This window comes from Phaseolus vulgaris, chromosome 7 (assembly GCF_000499845.2).
Source record: "Phaseolus vulgaris cultivar G19833 chromosome 7, P. vulgaris v2.0, whole genome shotgun sequence".
Classification (NCBI taxonomy): Eukaryota; Viridiplantae; Streptophyta; class Magnoliopsida; order Fabales; family Fabaceae; genus Phaseolus; species Phaseolus vulgaris.
Genome location: NC_023753.2, coordinates 35,026,258 through 35,042,629, shown reverse-complemented (window position 1 = coordinate 35,042,629; position 16,372 = coordinate 35,026,258). Strand labels below are relative to the sequence as shown.

At 31.5% G+C, this 16,372-nt stretch overlaps 1 protein-coding gene across 1 annotated transcript; it reads right to left on the bottom strand.

Annotated features, from left to right (window-relative positions):
• Positions 1 to 2,585: 2,585 nt before the first annotated feature.
• LOC137830326 (uncharacterized) lies at positions 2,586 to 5,373 on the bottom strand. Its single transcript, XM_068637596.1, has 3 exons — positions 4,554 to 5,373; positions 3,997 to 4,150; positions 2,586 to 3,235 (listed from the first exon to the last, which is right to left on the bottom strand). Exons 1-3 carry the CDS (start codon positions 5,316 to 5,318, stop codon positions 2,775 to 2,777), a joined length of 1,380 nt encoding a protein of 459 aa, XP_068493697.1. The 5' UTR covers positions 5,319 to 5,373; the 3' UTR covers positions 2,586 to 2,774.
• Between the last annotated feature and the right edge of the window lie 10,999 nt (positions 5,374 to 16,372).

The window sequence follows — 16,372 nt, the reverse complement described above, 5'->3', positions numbered from 1 at the left end:
TTAAATTTTGAAAATGGTAAAGTTTTGTAAACACTGACACTTTAAAAAATAGAAAAGTGATTCTATTAATAGTTAATTTTCTTATATAAAAAAATTCTGATAGAAGGGTTATTTTTTTGCAGTCTTTTTCCCTAATAATATGTTTTTATTTATAAGATTCCAGACTGGAAGATAGAATTTACGTTCCGTTAATGTAGGTTGAAATTGATGGCCTTACAAAGCAAGAAGAAAACAGAGTCACGTTACGGCAGGTAGAGTGGGGTTTGCCAGAGTTATTTCCCCTATAAACCCTTCTCCAAAACAACTTAGACCAAATGTTTACCATTTTTTAGAACCAAATTTTGAGTTTATTATTTTACTATGGTTGATCAGAAAAATGTTTTTAAAATTAATTTTTATAATAATTTATTATTGTATTAACTGTTATAAAAAAAATTAAAGTATTATTAATTAAAATAAAACGTATAAATTATTACCGTTAGTTAATATTATTAATTTAAATGTGTTGATATAAATTAATAAATGTAGAGTATTGATTTTAAAAGTTAATGACAATTTTAAGTTTATATAAAAATGAATAAGTTAGTAAGTTTACTATTATTAATTTAGAACATCTTTTAGATTATTTAATTATTTATTTTCAAATTATTTTTAAAATTATCCATCTTAATTTTAAAATTTTAATTTATAGAAACAAAATAATGTTCATTATCAAAATTTAATGAAAATTAAAATAATATGGCTATTAATTTAATAAATCCTTGAACAGTAAATTTAAGTTATATTAATAAATATATTTCTGCATTTAGTTTCCTATCGTAATTTAAAATGGTTATTATTTAGATAAAAATAAATATATCTATATATATAACATTATATTTTTGTTAAATTTTAGATTAAATAATTAAATTTCATTTAATTATATAAATATATTAAAAGTAAATATTCAATATAAATAATAATTGAAAAGACATATTATTGAATCTATAAGGTGTGAACAGAATTTAAAATATTTATGTAAAGTTATCGAAAATAGACCAGTAGATGGTCTAATAATCACTTTGTCTAAGTGATCTTAAAAACATTTTTATAAATATTGTTCGTAAGACATGTGTGAAGGATTTAAATAAGAATAGATAACGCAGATGTATTAAGAAGAAAAGATAAAAAATATATTTTATATTAATCCACTCTAATGGAAATATATTTATTATTTTTTAAGTAATTCATGAAAAGTCTTATAATTCAATCATTTATTCATATATAGTGTAGAAATAGATAAAATATACAGATGAGATTTGTGTATTTAAGTTTCTTTTAAATATTCTCAAATTAAGATATGATAAAAGATAAAAAAAACAAAGCTTTAACTTGTGAAACACGTTTTTCATAAAAGTGACGTTTAATAAAGATTGTCATAAAACTTTTCAAAATCTGATTAGTAAAAACTTTCCTTCTTTTCTTTTGTTATTTATTGGTAAATAATATGTTATTAAAAAAATGAAAGTAGAGGGAGTTTATTCACGGAGTTTCTTACGTAATATTATTTGAATATACAATCACTCTAAATATTATTTAAATTGTAATAATTATTTATTAAATAATGGATATTCTTTAAATATATAATTACTTTTCATTAAATATGAAGTATTATTTTGAGTCAGTCACTCCTAACTAAACAAGAGTTAAAAAATTATAAGTTTGTTAACTAAAATAGGATATCGTTCAAAGATCGGATACATAATTAAAAATATTTGTTTAGACTTCGAACACAATAGTTTTGACATTAAATTGATTTGGATCAATTTCTTTTTCTTCTTATAATGTATTAAAGTGTTAGACAATGCATCGTTGAAATGATAAACTTTGTAATTAATTTTTATGTTGTGAAGAATTTTAACTTTTGACAAAGTTGTAATGATTTTCATACCTCTTATGGGTGGTGTATGATTTACATCATATATTTTATAAAATCACTCATCATAAAGTGTTAAATAAAACTAATTATACTAAGAAGTGTGTATTATCTATAACATTCATGAATGTTAACATATACATAGTCTAGTAAGCCCAATACAATGATAACAAAAATTGTGGAGAAAAGGGTGTGTATTATTACTAATCAATCACTAATATATAATGAGTATTTTTGTTCACATAGTTTATTACATAAACTGAGTTTTCTTGATCTAAAATTGATTCATATAGTTTATTACATCAATTGAGTTTTCTCAATCTAAAATTGATTCATGTAGTGTGCTACGCTAGTTCCAATACATTACATATTTTGAGATTTTTTTTTACCTTTTGTAATATGTGTGGAGACTTGTAATAATGAATATTCCAAAAAGAAAGAAAAAAATCCCACATTGCTTATATTACTCCTTTTTAACTTTATATATTAACATACTTTACCTATCTTCGAATCTTCAAAGTAGGTAATAAGGGTTGTGAGCTATGAACCATCAAGTTATGAGGCTAATTTTGACTGTGTGTGATGATAGTGTTTGAGCATGCGTTAGGAAACCTTGTCTGTGTTCTTGGTATCTTTTAGTACAATTATCAAATCAATAATACATTACACATATATGAATTAAATTAAAATTACATAAAAGAGTTAAATATGAAAGTATAATACGAAGTGCCAAATCCATAATACATATCCCACGCCTAATATAATAAATTGTGATATAAATAAACTAAAATAAGAATTCAATGTAATATAAATATGTTAATTTATTTGCTATAAATGTTTAGAAAGAAATTGAGGAGAATTATTGATTGTATCTGTTTGCAGCTTCAACAAGGATAGCTTTCATCTTTCCAACAAGCTCCTGCACGAGTTCCCTAGAGTGCAACGGTGCGGGGTAGACACACACGCAATCCAAGCTTCCATCCCTAATGGTGTCGAAAACCGCGATCGAAGGCCCCACCCCGTGCACGGAGGCGCACCCCATGTAGTCCTCAACCCCGACTTCGCGTTGCTTGGCGCCGCCGTTGTCCACCACAGTCTCCTCGAACACCGACATCAAGGAGGTCCTCAGCGACGCCGCCGGCGTCAAGCTAGGGTTCTCTATTGCTCTGCACATCAGAAAGTTCAAATCTGCCATGTCCGCAAAATGCTTGTTGCAGTTCTTGGACTCGGTAAACGTTTGGTATGTCCTCTTCGCTAGCTCCCATAGAGTTTCCCCTCCCTTCATCTGGTGCGAATTCAGAATGGCAGAGTGGTAAAAACCTGAACATTACCAAGGGCTTTCTCGTCAGTGAAAACATATTTTGTTTCAATTAATAGGGTAGCTGTACATATACCAGCATTTTTTATTGTTCCTTTAATGCTACTTTTGTCTTTGCCCTGTCGTGCTATTCCATTCATTCTCACTCTTTCCTTATATTGATACTTAGAGATTTGAATAGCATTCATTTTTTGGGATACAAATGTTGCTGTATTTATTTATTTTGGTAGGGAATACCAAATGTCAAAGATGAGATAAAATAATAATAATATGATTAATTTTTGTGTTGTCAACCCACCACTACATTAATGAAGGGTTGTAATAGCGAGACGTTCTTCTTACTGGAATCCAAAATAAAACTGTTATATCAACTTCACAATTAATTATTGCAAAAATCGATAACTTTCGTACTTTTACACAGCAATCAAGTTGAACAGTTTTTTGGGGGAAGATACTTACGGTCTTTCTCAGATAAGAATTAATTTGATTGTACAATCTAATAAATAAGGCCATATATATGAGATTATACATTTTTTGTTTTTCAAATATGTTTTTGCTAAAACATATCTTTGTCGTAGATAAAATTATTTAAACAAAAGACAGTAACAATACGATGAGACTGGTTCTGCTAACAAAGTTTTACTAGGTATAATGTTGGTGCTAACATGATATACTTGTTTCACTGGTAGTGATTGTGTAAGTAATTGTTTTGATAAAAGGAATTGGATAATTGATTATGTTTGTGTAAAGTAGTCATACTTACCAAAATTGTCAGTGAGGGGTGATTCAAGACTTGATCGGCAATCGGTGAGGGTGACGACCCCATACTTCTTGGAGCTTAGTTTTGAGCAATGGGTAGCCATTAACCCCGCAGCAACCAACACCCCACACAGTTTTATCCCCCTCAACTTGCAACCCTGTAAAACTCACATAAGCTGTTAATAAAAATCCCACCTTAAGCAAGGGTCATTATTACACACGCAAATAAATGTATTTTTTTTTTCCATTTTTTCTTTCTGAAAAAAGTTATCATTGACCAATCGCATTTACTACCTTTACCATCCATTCATTTTATTTCACCCGTCTCACCGGCACATAACTGCTTATAGGTGTGAAAACATTATTACCTGCTAGTCATAGAATTTGTTGTTGAAAATGATTTTATTATTTCTGATTGAATGAAAGAGAGTAAAATGTATGAATAGTTTATTAATTAATGAATTGTTTTTTTAAAAGGTGGAAGAAAACCTTAAACCAGCATTAAAAAAAATGAAATAGAAGGTAGGAAAGCAGTGTAGTGTAACATGAGTGTAGACTTACAGCAAGAAGTCCCTTGGTCTCGTGTTGGTTGAGTTGCAACCTAACCACTTGAGAAAATCTAGGGTTTTTGGCGTCAATGAACTTCAAATTGGAGAGTCTGAGAGAGTTGAGAGAGTAGGCGAGCATGTCAAGGCCGCGTGTCCACACAGGCTTCTTGCCCTTGCCACGTGCCACCAGATCTTCAATGGCCAAACTAGGTTCCTCTTTCTGATTTTGGCCAGTGCCATGCTCTTCATCCATGAGAGCGAGTAACTCCCTGAGAAGTAGCAGCGCGGTGGTTCGGTCACACGCGGAGACGTGAAGTCTGAGTGCTACCACCCAGGTGTTGGCGTTGGGGAGGGTGTAGACGGTGGCAAAGAAGACCTGGTCGTCGGTAGAGTCATGCCACGTGTTGCGGTTGAGTTCGAGTTCGAGGATCTGGGTAAGGGGGTCGGAGACGTTAGTAGGGAGGGTGAGTGAGGTCAGTGTGATGGAGGGGGTGGGGGAGGTGAGGAAAGAGAATGTGTTGTTGTTGTGTAGGAGTCGGGACCTGAGGATTGGGTGGGAGGTTTGGAGGGTTCGGAGGGAGGCTTGGAGGTAGGAGATGTCAGGGGGCTTGAAGGTTCGGAGGGCGAGGACGGCGATGCCGGTGCCGCCGCGGACGGCACGGCACCAGCTGTGCTCGGTGTCGCCGACGGTTCGGGAGTTCGGGTGGACCATGGTGGTATGTATGTAACTAGGGTTTGTGTGATTGGTTTGTGTTGAGGAGTAGAAGAAGAATGGCATGGAGTATTTATAACGATGCGTTTGGCTTGCTCCTTCAAAAGGAAACAAAGGGAGGGAGGACAAGAAGAGAGGGATGGATGCATGTTTTCTCTTAACTTTAAATGAAACAGATGATTCAATTAAATATAATTATTTTATATATATATAAAAGACTTTCATAGTTTTTTTTATCAGCAATAAAAAATCAATAAATGATAACCACTTCAGGGTGGTCTAACCCTTTTAAAAACACACATACAATTTAACTCCTAACTCGACACCCAAAACCGAAAAAAAAAAAACTTTCATAATAATTACTACATTTAAATATTGGTCCTGATTTATATTTTTAAAAAAACTTAAATACACCTAATGGATGATAAAAAAAATTATTTCGTTCAAATCTGTATTTTTGAAGTTAAATTAGATAATTATAAATATAAATAAATTTCAAATCTAATATCTTTTATAATGTTGACGTGTTTTCTATTTCTATGTTTGTTGCTTTATAATTTTTATAGTTATATCAACTATTGTCAATTCATTATGCTATTATTAACATGTCAAATTTAGGATGATGTATGTATCATCCTTTGAAGGATGTGGTTTATTCACGATGAATGAAGAGAAGAGTTCACAATATTTTGGAGTGGAAGAAAGATCACTGGTATAAATTTCTTGTGGTAGACTTGAAGAGGGGTTCACCTTTCAAGAATTGATCAATCAAGACTCAAAGACTTTTGTATAAATGCAAGAAACTTACCATCCATATTTAGTAAGTGTCTTTAATTCAAAACTTACTTGTGATGGAGGAGTGCTCGTATCCAATGTAAAAGGTGTAGAAATAGTTATTGATTAATAATTATGTATGGGTTAACATTGCTCAATTCAATATGGGAGGAGAAACTGCATCTGATCTTGAAAATTTTAGATTTATCTTAATTGTTTAAGGACATTAATTGCATTTAAAGTACCAACGTTAGGCAACTCAAAATTGGTTGGATGAAGATGAATGAAAGATTGTTATAACATGGATCTTGGCTCCAAGTGGGTGTAACCAATCAAAAGATTATATGTTGCAATTTCATTTATTCAATAATGAAGCTAATTAAATACCAATTCACATCTATGCAATCCTCAAACAAGATTGGAGAAATGCTCCTCATAGAATGGGGGATGACCAAAAGAAAAGATGAATGGATGTTCAAAAATGAAGAGCAAGAACAAGTACTTGGAGAAAATGTTGGAGTCTTTGCAAATTTTTATAAAAAAATACACTCAAAATGTAGGAAAATATTCATAATATTAATATCAATAACAATTTTAATAATATTAATAAAAAATAAATAATATTATTAATATTAATATTATTATTAGTATTAATAATATTAATTTTGATTATTCTTAATATTAATATTATTATAATTTGTATGTAAAATCAATAGGTAATGACTTTATTTATCTACTCATCAAATTACCATTATCTATAATATCTTTCAAAAAATTTATCGCCTCAACACACCAAAATACGTTTTATCTATAAACCCTAAACCCTAAACACATCAAATTATTTTATCTACAAATTATTGTCGTCAAACTACTTTATATTATATAGGAAAAGATCCCTAGGTAACTTAATTTGATCTATGGATAGTAATTCATACGTAAAATTTGTATGTAAGTTCTAATTTATCCATGAATCCAAATTCATTGGTAATTATGAGTAGGTAATAACAAAACTTTTTGTATTGCACGACTATATGACTCAATCTTCTTTTCATATTGATTCATATTCCACTTCTCATGTTCCTCTATGAACGTCAAAAGTTATTTGGAAAGTGGTTAAGTAGTTTAGTATTTCTCATGAAAAACATTGATACAATCATAATTATTTTTCTCAGAAATATTGACCTTTGAATTAGCCTCCCAATTGAGGATCTTGCACATAATAATTAGTGAAAGAAACAAAAAAATTGAGTAACTAGAGTCACATAATTAAACAACATAAACAAGATTCAAAGTGCAATTAGGAAATCCATTACCTATTAATGGTATTAAAGAGCCATTAGCAACCTAATAGATATAGTTGAGACTAAACTTAAGGACACGAAAGACTTAAGGATCATATGACATGTGATTTAAGACACCGGAACCAAGAATCCATTAGAAAGGAGACATACTTGACGAGTTAGAGGAAGACAAACCTTTTAAGGATGAGGTAAATATTACATATGATTGAGTAGCAAGAAAGGAACACAATCCTCCTTTTCTCAAGCCATATTCAACTACAAAATAGAATAACAAACAACATCAAAACACAAAATAACACAATAAAGGAAATGGCCAAAACAAACCAAAGTAAATGACCATAATCAAACTATAACATAAACAAAAAAGAGATGGTAGCTATGCATAGTGGAACACAACAAATGACAAAGCTAGAATAAGATCGAATTATAAACAAGACTTAAAATCTCAATAACATTGCATTGTGCTATAAAAAGTCTCAATCACAAATCAAACTTTAAATATGATGATAAAAACAAAATAAAGGAGGAAGACAAAGGAAGAAAAATATAACTTTTTATATTAATTTAGTATTTAATAATGATAACATATAAAAAAATATAAAAGTATGTTTTTTAATAAAACTCATGTTAGGCAGCATATGTCATCATGAAAATAGCATAAAACTAAAAAAAAGAACAAAAATATGGGGAACTAAATCAAACTCCCGTGGAAAAAAATAAAACAAAAAAACAAAAAATACTCTCAAAAAGTGACCTAAGCAACTATATTAAGAGTTTAAAAAAAAATGGAAAATAAATAAAGACAAGATAACAAAAGAACCTTCTCTAATGCATAGCTCCAAAAGATAACAAAAAGGAATGATTGAATCCCAAAAATCCAATTAGATAAACTCTCGTTTGTATTTAACAGCAGTAATAATATCCTATGATATTGTTGCACATCTCTTACCATTACTTTTTCTTGGATTGACATATTTTGTAGATCATCTTATTCACATGTCGAATACCAACAAAAACCACTATCCATCCTACCTTGAATTTCACATGTCGTAACACTCTAAATCTTAATCACAGGAGAGGATTCGTGCGCATCAAAAGAAAAAAAAAATGCTCAAATTACAAGATTAATAACATCATATGTTGTCAATCCCAGTAACGTCACATAATCACTAAAAGCAATGCAACGCAAGATAGGTGTATAATTATAGTGATTAAACATTAATTCTTAGTATTAAGTGTTCATCTGTACAATTTTCAACATTGCCTAATGTTCACAACCGGGGTGTTTCGTAAGTAAATCATTTTAAATACAAATCCTTAAATTTAATAATTTATTAAAATAAAATATTATCTTCATTTAAAGCTGAGCTAATAAATTACACTGAATCTCATTAGCTAATTTGAACTTCAAAATTCATTTATAATTTTGTATTAGATTACATGAAATTATATATAAAAAAAAACACGATCAATGTAAGCCTAATCATCCTTATATTCAATTCTCCATAATTAAAAAAACATATATATATATATATATATTCAATTTATCATGTTCTCGAATAAATTCATTTTACTCCCTCTTCACTTATACAAACGTAAACAAGGAAGATTACAATCCACTCTCCTTTTAGAAAGAGTATCCATTGCTTATATTTATTTTATAAAACTTATGCTAGAAAGCACGTCACTACATAAAAAATAATATAAAATTTTAAAAAATGAAAATTAGATCAATCATTTAGTGAGAAAAAACTCCTAAAAAATAACTTAAGTTTAAACCAAAAATACAAAATTGAATATCTTTATATTTTATATAAAATTTCTGCTAGATAGCATGTCATTACATAAAAAATAATAAAAATTAAAAAAAAATACAAAAATATGAAAAATTAGATCAATCTTTTCAAAAATAACTTAAGTTTAAATAAAAAATATAAAATTAAATAAAGACAAAAAAATAAATGAAAGAACTTTCTTCAACGAGTAACTCTTATAAAGATAACAAAATTGAATCCAAAAAATTCAATAAGATTAATCCTAAATTTGAATTAGTTGATCCTAAGCTTCTCGTAAGAAGATATTATTGTATTATTATTATTTATAGAATTGGGAAACGTGCCAATTATTTAAATAAAGTTTTTGATAAGTTGATAATCCTTGGACATAGTTAGTGAAGAAGAGAATCCATGTCCTTCTCATTTACTTCAAGTTTTTGAAGCCATACGTACTTACACTTGGTGGTGGACCATGTCGCAACGCCCTTATGAATAATATTAAATTTCACATGCCTTTCATACTTTTTTAAGCTACACATTTGCATTTCAGATGCATATCTTTTGCTTCCACACACTTTCCCAACCATCTCATCCACGCATGCAATTCAAACAGTTGAAGGTTAGTTGTTAGTATTCGACTAGTATTTTTATCCATGTAACATATACGTTTTTTTTTTAAATACTATATTTATTTTATAAATTTGAGTTCATAGAAATATATTTAATTATTTTATTTTGAAAAATTTGTTGAAGATTCCACATCGATTAGAGATTAGAGTTTTTCCTAGTATATAAATGGGTACAAACTTGACCTTATTGAGTCGGTTTTATGGGAGTTGAGTTAGGCTTAAAGCCCACTTCTTAATAAAATTGAATAACAATAATAATTTATTTTATATTTTCATCCATATTTTATGACACAATTGTTTTAAACAACGTGACATAATTGATTCACTCAAAATTAAGAATTCAAATTGAAATGAAGCACAATTAATATCTGCTGATAATAGTCAAACATTCAGTGCATCAAAACAAAAAAAAAGTTTTACACTTGGTGAATTTTTTACATTTGGAATTTAGAATTATCCCACTAAAAGCAATAATTTGTTTTTGTGCATCGATTAGAAGTAGTTTAAACAATTTGAAACAAATACTTTGATTGAAAAACATCAACATAACATAGACTGGTACCAAAATAACAAAACGTATATCTGTTCTTCAATATAAATATATAGTTTACAACTTTATATGTAAGTCATTCGCATACTTTGCAAATAAGGTGGACTCCATCATATAATTGTTTGAAAAAGACATTAAATAATTGACTCATCCAAAATTAAGAATTCAAATCCAAATCCTAATGAAAAGCATATTTTAATCTCACATGCTCTAAAAACAATAATTTGTTGATTTTGGCTTAATCCCAAGTCCCACATCGGTGGGTTCATTGTTTGGGAAGGAGGTTTGAGGGTTATAAATTAAACTCTTCTCCTTCACTGTTATATATCCCAATTTGTAATATCTTCTCTCATAGTAATAAAAGTGAGCTGTTTTTGCTGTGCTCGGAGATTAGGCTAAACAGGCCGAACTCCGTTAACAATTTTCGGGTGTGTTCTTTCCTCTTTATCTCTTTTATTATTCCGCTTTATTTATTCAATATTATTTGTCGGGTAGCTCTGTTAGAGTTTTGTTTTAGTGGGAAAATTACCCGTTTTTCCCAACAAGTGGTATCAAGAGCCGAAGGTTCGCCTTGGGTTGTTTGAAATTATTTGTAATATTGAATATTATATTGTGAGTCTGTAATGGCAAATTCGGATCAAGAAGGGAAGGCTCTGCAAGATGCAAATGTTGCAGAAAGCAAAAGTGATGTGTTGATTGTCTCGCTTTCAGCATCATTGCATCCAGATGAGTGGATATTGGATTCAGGTTGTACCTATCATATGTGTCCCATTCGGGAATGGTTCTTTGATTTTCAAGAACTCGATGGCGGGGTTGTTTACATGGGTAATGATAATCCATGTAAGACAGTCGGGATAGGTTCAATCAAGTTGCGGAATCACGATGGATCCACCAGAATTTTGCGGGATGTACGGTACGTGCCAAAGTTGAAGAAGAATCTCATCTCATTGGGGGCTTTAGAATCTAAAGGCCTAGTTGTGACGATGCGAGATGGAATTCTTAAAGCAACTTCAGGAGCACTGGTGATGTTGAAAGGCGTGAGGAAGAACAATTTGTATTACTACCAAGGTAGTACAGTGGTGGGGACAGTAGCGGCAACAACTTCTAGCACTAAGAAGGATGCTGAGGCAACGAAGTTGTGGCATATGAGGTTGGGACATGCTGGAGAGAAATCCTTGCAAATTCTTACCAAGCAAGGATTGTTGAAAGGTACGAAGGCTTGCAAACTTGAATTTTGTGAGCATTGTGTTCTGGGAAAACAACGAAGAGTGAAGTTTGGCACTGCAATTCACAATACCAAGGGTATTCTGGATTATGTGCATTCAGATGTGTGGGGACCTGCCAAGACTCCGTCAATCGGAGGTAGGCATTATTTTGTCACTTTTGTTGATGATTTTTCCAGGAGAGTTTGGGTGTTTACTATGAAGAACAAAAATGATGTGCTTGGAATTTTCCTTAAGTGGAAAGCTCAAGTTGAAAACCAGACAGGAAGGAAGATTAAGGTTCTCCGAACAGATAATGGAGGAGAATACAAGAGTGATCCGTTCCTGAAGGTATGCCAAGATTGTGGCATAGTTCGGCACTTCACTGTTAGAAAAACACCACAGCAGAATGGGGTTTCGGAGCGTATGAACAAGACACTTGTGGAGAAAGTTCGTTGTATGTTGTCTAATGCTGAGTTAGGCAGAGAGTTTTGGGCTGAGGCTGTGACATACGCTCAACATCTCGTCAATCGTTTGCCATCATCTGCTATAGATGGCAAAACCCCGTTAGAGGTATGGTCTGGAAAACCTGCAACTGATTATGATTCTTTGCATGTTTTTGGTTCTATTGCATATTATCATGTGATTGAATCAAAGTTGGATCCACGGGCAAAGAAGGCTCTTTTCATGGGCTTTAGTCCTGGAGTGAAGGGATACCGTTTGTGGTGTCTAGAGGCAAAGAAGACGATTATCAGCAGGGATGTTACCTTTGATGAATCTGCCATGTTAAAGAAGGTAAATCCAGAAGGAGCTGATAGTACTCCACAACAGGTGGAGTGTGTTCGGAAGCAGGTGGAGTTTGAGCCGACAGTGGTGATCCCAACACGAAATACCACAAGTGACTCTCCTATGGCAGAAGAAGAGTCAGATGAGGAAGAGGTTCCTACCCAAGAATCTCAACAACAATCAGCGCCAATTGCAGTTAGAAGACAAAGACGAGATATTCAGAAGCCTGCTCGTTTCATGGATATGGTTGCCTATGCACTTCCAGTTGTTGATGACATTCCATCCACTTACCCAAAAGCCATTCTGAGTTCAGAAAGTGGTAATTGGGCGGGTGCGATGGAAGAGGAGATGCAGTCTTTGAAGAAGAACAAGACGTGGAAGTTGGCACAATTACCAAAAGGTAAGAAGGCAATTGGGTGCAAATGGGTATTTGCAAAGAAAGAAGAATTTTCTAATAAAGAAGATGTTTGCTACAAGGCAAGGTGGTTACAAGGGCCAAGTTTGAATATTGTTTAGACTTGGTTAATATTTTGCACATTTGAAGTTGGCGCCCGGAGGCGCAAATTTGAAGCACTGTAAAGTTTGTTTTTTGTTATGTTGTGAGAAGATTTGTTTTAGGTGGGACTTGAAATTAAGCCAAGGTGGAGATTTGTTGATTTTGGCTTAATCCCAAGTCCCACATCGGTGGGTTCATTGTTTGGGAAGGAGGTTTGAGGGTTATAAATTAAACTCTTCTCCTTCACTGTTATATATCCCAATTTGTAATATCTTCTCTCATAGTAATAAAAGTGAGCTGTTTTTGCTGTGCTCGGAGATTAGGCTAAACAGGCCGAACTCCGTTAACAATTTTCGGGTGTGTTCTTTCCTCTTTATCTCTTTTATTATTCCGCTTTATTTATTCAATATTATTTGTCGGGTAGCTCTGTTAGAGTTTTGTTTTAGTGGGAAAATTACCCGTTTTTCCCAACATAATTGAGTATTCTAGTTTAGCGCATGAAAACAAGTAAGTTCTACCGTTATAATTGAATGAATTATTTACACATGAGTCAGATTAAAAATCCAAATCCAAATTAAACAACAATTAATATTCTCACATGTTTTGAAAACAATTTATTTTAGCTCATAAAAACAAAATAAGCTCTTAAAAACAATTTATTTATACATGATAAGTTAGATTTTAACATTTATTGTTCTTATAAGGATTGGGTAAGATCAAGGTCAAATGTCACTCACGACAGTCTTGATAATCCATTTCTCATTCGGATATCTTTTTTTTTTCCTTTCAGTTTTTCTCTATTTTGATCTCCCTATATCGATCTTCTATTTTCGATATTTTTTTCTCGATTTTCTTCCTTTGAAATAGTGGTGAGTACCTTCAAAGATACTTTGACACTTAAGTTAACTACTGTGTTCAATTTAACAGTGTTTAGATTACTTATTCCATAATTGTTCATTGAGTGCTCTATTTATACCGGTTTCTTATAGGTTTAGTAATGGATTGTAAACCGTGTTGGACCTCCTCTAGATTTCGGTCTTTTCTATGGCTAACTACAATATAATCCTTATATATTGTAGGGTGATTGAAAACAAGACTGCTTCTAAAGCCAATTTAGAGAGACGTGAGATTGAAATAATGAATTATCTTTGTTGTCTTTGTGGGGCATTTGAGGAGACGACAAACCACCTTTTGTTGGCTGCAAAGTGTCATAGCTTGTTTGGAATCTTTGTTTCACTTGGTTAGGAGTGAGTTTGGTAGACCATCTTGATCCTGGTTCGCACATTATGCAGTTTAAGTTACTCGATGCGCCTACGTCGATTAATCTAATCTTGGGAAACATTTGGGTTGCGATGGTATGTGAGATTTGGAGACATAGAAACAAATGTATCTTTAAATGTGGAGTGCTTCTGACTGATTTTGGGTCTTCCTTGTGTTGTTTGGGGGTGCTTGTGTTTGAGGGGGCTTAGTAGTAAGTTTCAAGTTCTATTTTTCTGTCGGTGTGGTTGGGGTTGATTGTTTGGTAGGTAAGTGTTGGCATTCTTTTGGGGTCTGCTTAGGTAGGGTGTGGAGTATGCCCTCCACTATGTTATGTATATGAGTTTGTCCACCCCTGAAGTGGGTATTTTTTTTTCTTACTGATAAAAAAAATATAATCCTTAAATAATATTTGTTAATGACGATATTTATTAAACCCAATTTTTAGGTTAACTCAAGTCCTGAGACCTTTAGATTGAGATATTCACGAACCGATATCGTGTGTAGAGTATTAGATCGATAAACCGATTTAATAAAGAGAATAAGAAGTTAAGAGACTGAAAACATGAATTTCTCATCGATTAAAACATTTTGAAATGAATTAAGCTATTGAGGGTCATTCAATTTAAAGTGTGGCAAATTGTTATTTATGGAAATGCCATTGGCCCATTAACTCTCATTCTTCATTATGAATAGTATTTTGTTCACTAAAACGTGAAATATGAATTTGCAGTGAAGAAGAATCCATGTGCTTCTCATCTACTTTGAGTTTTTGAGGGCAGACAAAGTTGCACTTGGTGGTGGACCGTGCCCAACGCCCTTATGCACAACATTAAATTCCACGTGGGTTTCGAGTTTTGTAAGGTAAACATTTGACGTTTGAGATGCATATGTTTTGGTTCAAGCTCCCACTTTCTGAACCACCCAAGGACTCATATTAAACACTATATATTGGCTTGAGATAAAACATGCATCGAAGCGTTTATGTTACCTTCTACACTGCAATCGATGCATGCAATTCAAACCGTTGAAGGTTAGTTGTTACTATTAATTCTAATGTACCAATGGAATATCTTAGTCCAACAAACTAACACTAACACTCATTTCATACACGCAACTCTAGACGCTCATCAACACACGCAACTCTAGACGCTCATCAACACACGCAACTCTAGACGCTCATCACACGGTGTGGGTTCTTCTATCATATGGATAAATCAATTCAATTCAATTAAATTACATACACTGAACTAGTTCTCATTTCACATATGCTTTAAAATCAATTAACCACATTAAATTTAAGTAACATGTTAATATTTTTCATACAATATCTTTTCCATAACACAAAAAGTACATATTGTGATGGTCTAACCAAAGGTTAAGCATGAATTAATGTTAGAGCATTTTAGAAAAAAAATATCATTAAATTTAATACTATTCCATGTTAATAATTTATACCAAATTTTAGTTAGCTAGCAAGTTTGCCAAAGAAAGAATTGATTAAAGTTAAAGCATATATTAACAAGAACAGAAACACATGTTAAAAGTATTAAAGTATAGAATAATAGGCAAGTTAGCAACAAATACATAATGTGTCAAATGACTATGTCAAAAAATTAAATGCTACATTTTTAATTCTTGACACATACAATGCAGTGAATTGGTTAATAAATATTTCTGACAAAGGATTCATTTATTTTAAGGATGGACCGAATTCTTTAGTACTATTCTTTTTCTTTCATCCAATATTTTTGAACCTGGACCACTACCTAATATGAAATAATATTTTTTATTATTTTTAAATAAATGTGAGAGTATAGGATAAAATGTATTTCGGATTTGAATTTTTACATACATTTCTGGATATGAATTTTTAAAACATTTTTTTATTTGGATTTTTAGAATATATTTTCAGATTTAAATTCTCAAAACAGTTTCTAAATTTCTGTTTTTCATAATTTATTTTCTAAAATATTTCCAGATTTTGTTTTTCATAATTTTATTTCTGAAAATAAAATCTATTATAAATTTTCTTTTTTAAAAATGTATTTTTCAATAATTTCAAATTTCCAATTTCAAGAATGAATGAGAGCATTGATATTTCCAAAAAAGATTAGGTACAGATTCAAAAATATTGGACAGGTGGAGCAATTGTCCTATTATTAACATTAAAGTATTTATTTTTATTTTTATGATACATCTTTTTTATATTTCAAAATGAAATGAAATTAATAATTTTATTTGTTTATTTATTCAACGAATATATTGTTTCTGTAACTCCTTCAAGCAATGGACATATTTTTTTTTTCTGCCGTTATAGTGGATTTTTGTCATTTCTTATTAACTTTTA

Bases quoted from the DNA above. Each gene is read 5' to 3' on its own strand.
- LOC137830326 (XM_068637596.1), bottom strand. From the start codon at position 5,318: ATGCCATTCTTCTTCTACTCCTCAACACAAACCAATCACACAAACCCT. The intron at 4,151-4,553 runs GTAAGTCTACAC...TGAGTTTTACAG, and splicing joins AGACCAAGGGACTTCTTGCT to GGTTGCAAGTTGAGGGGGAT. The intron at 3,236-3,996 runs GTAAGTATGACT...GGTAATGTTCAG, and splicing joins ACCCCTCACTGACAATTTTG to GTTTTTACCACTCTGCCATT.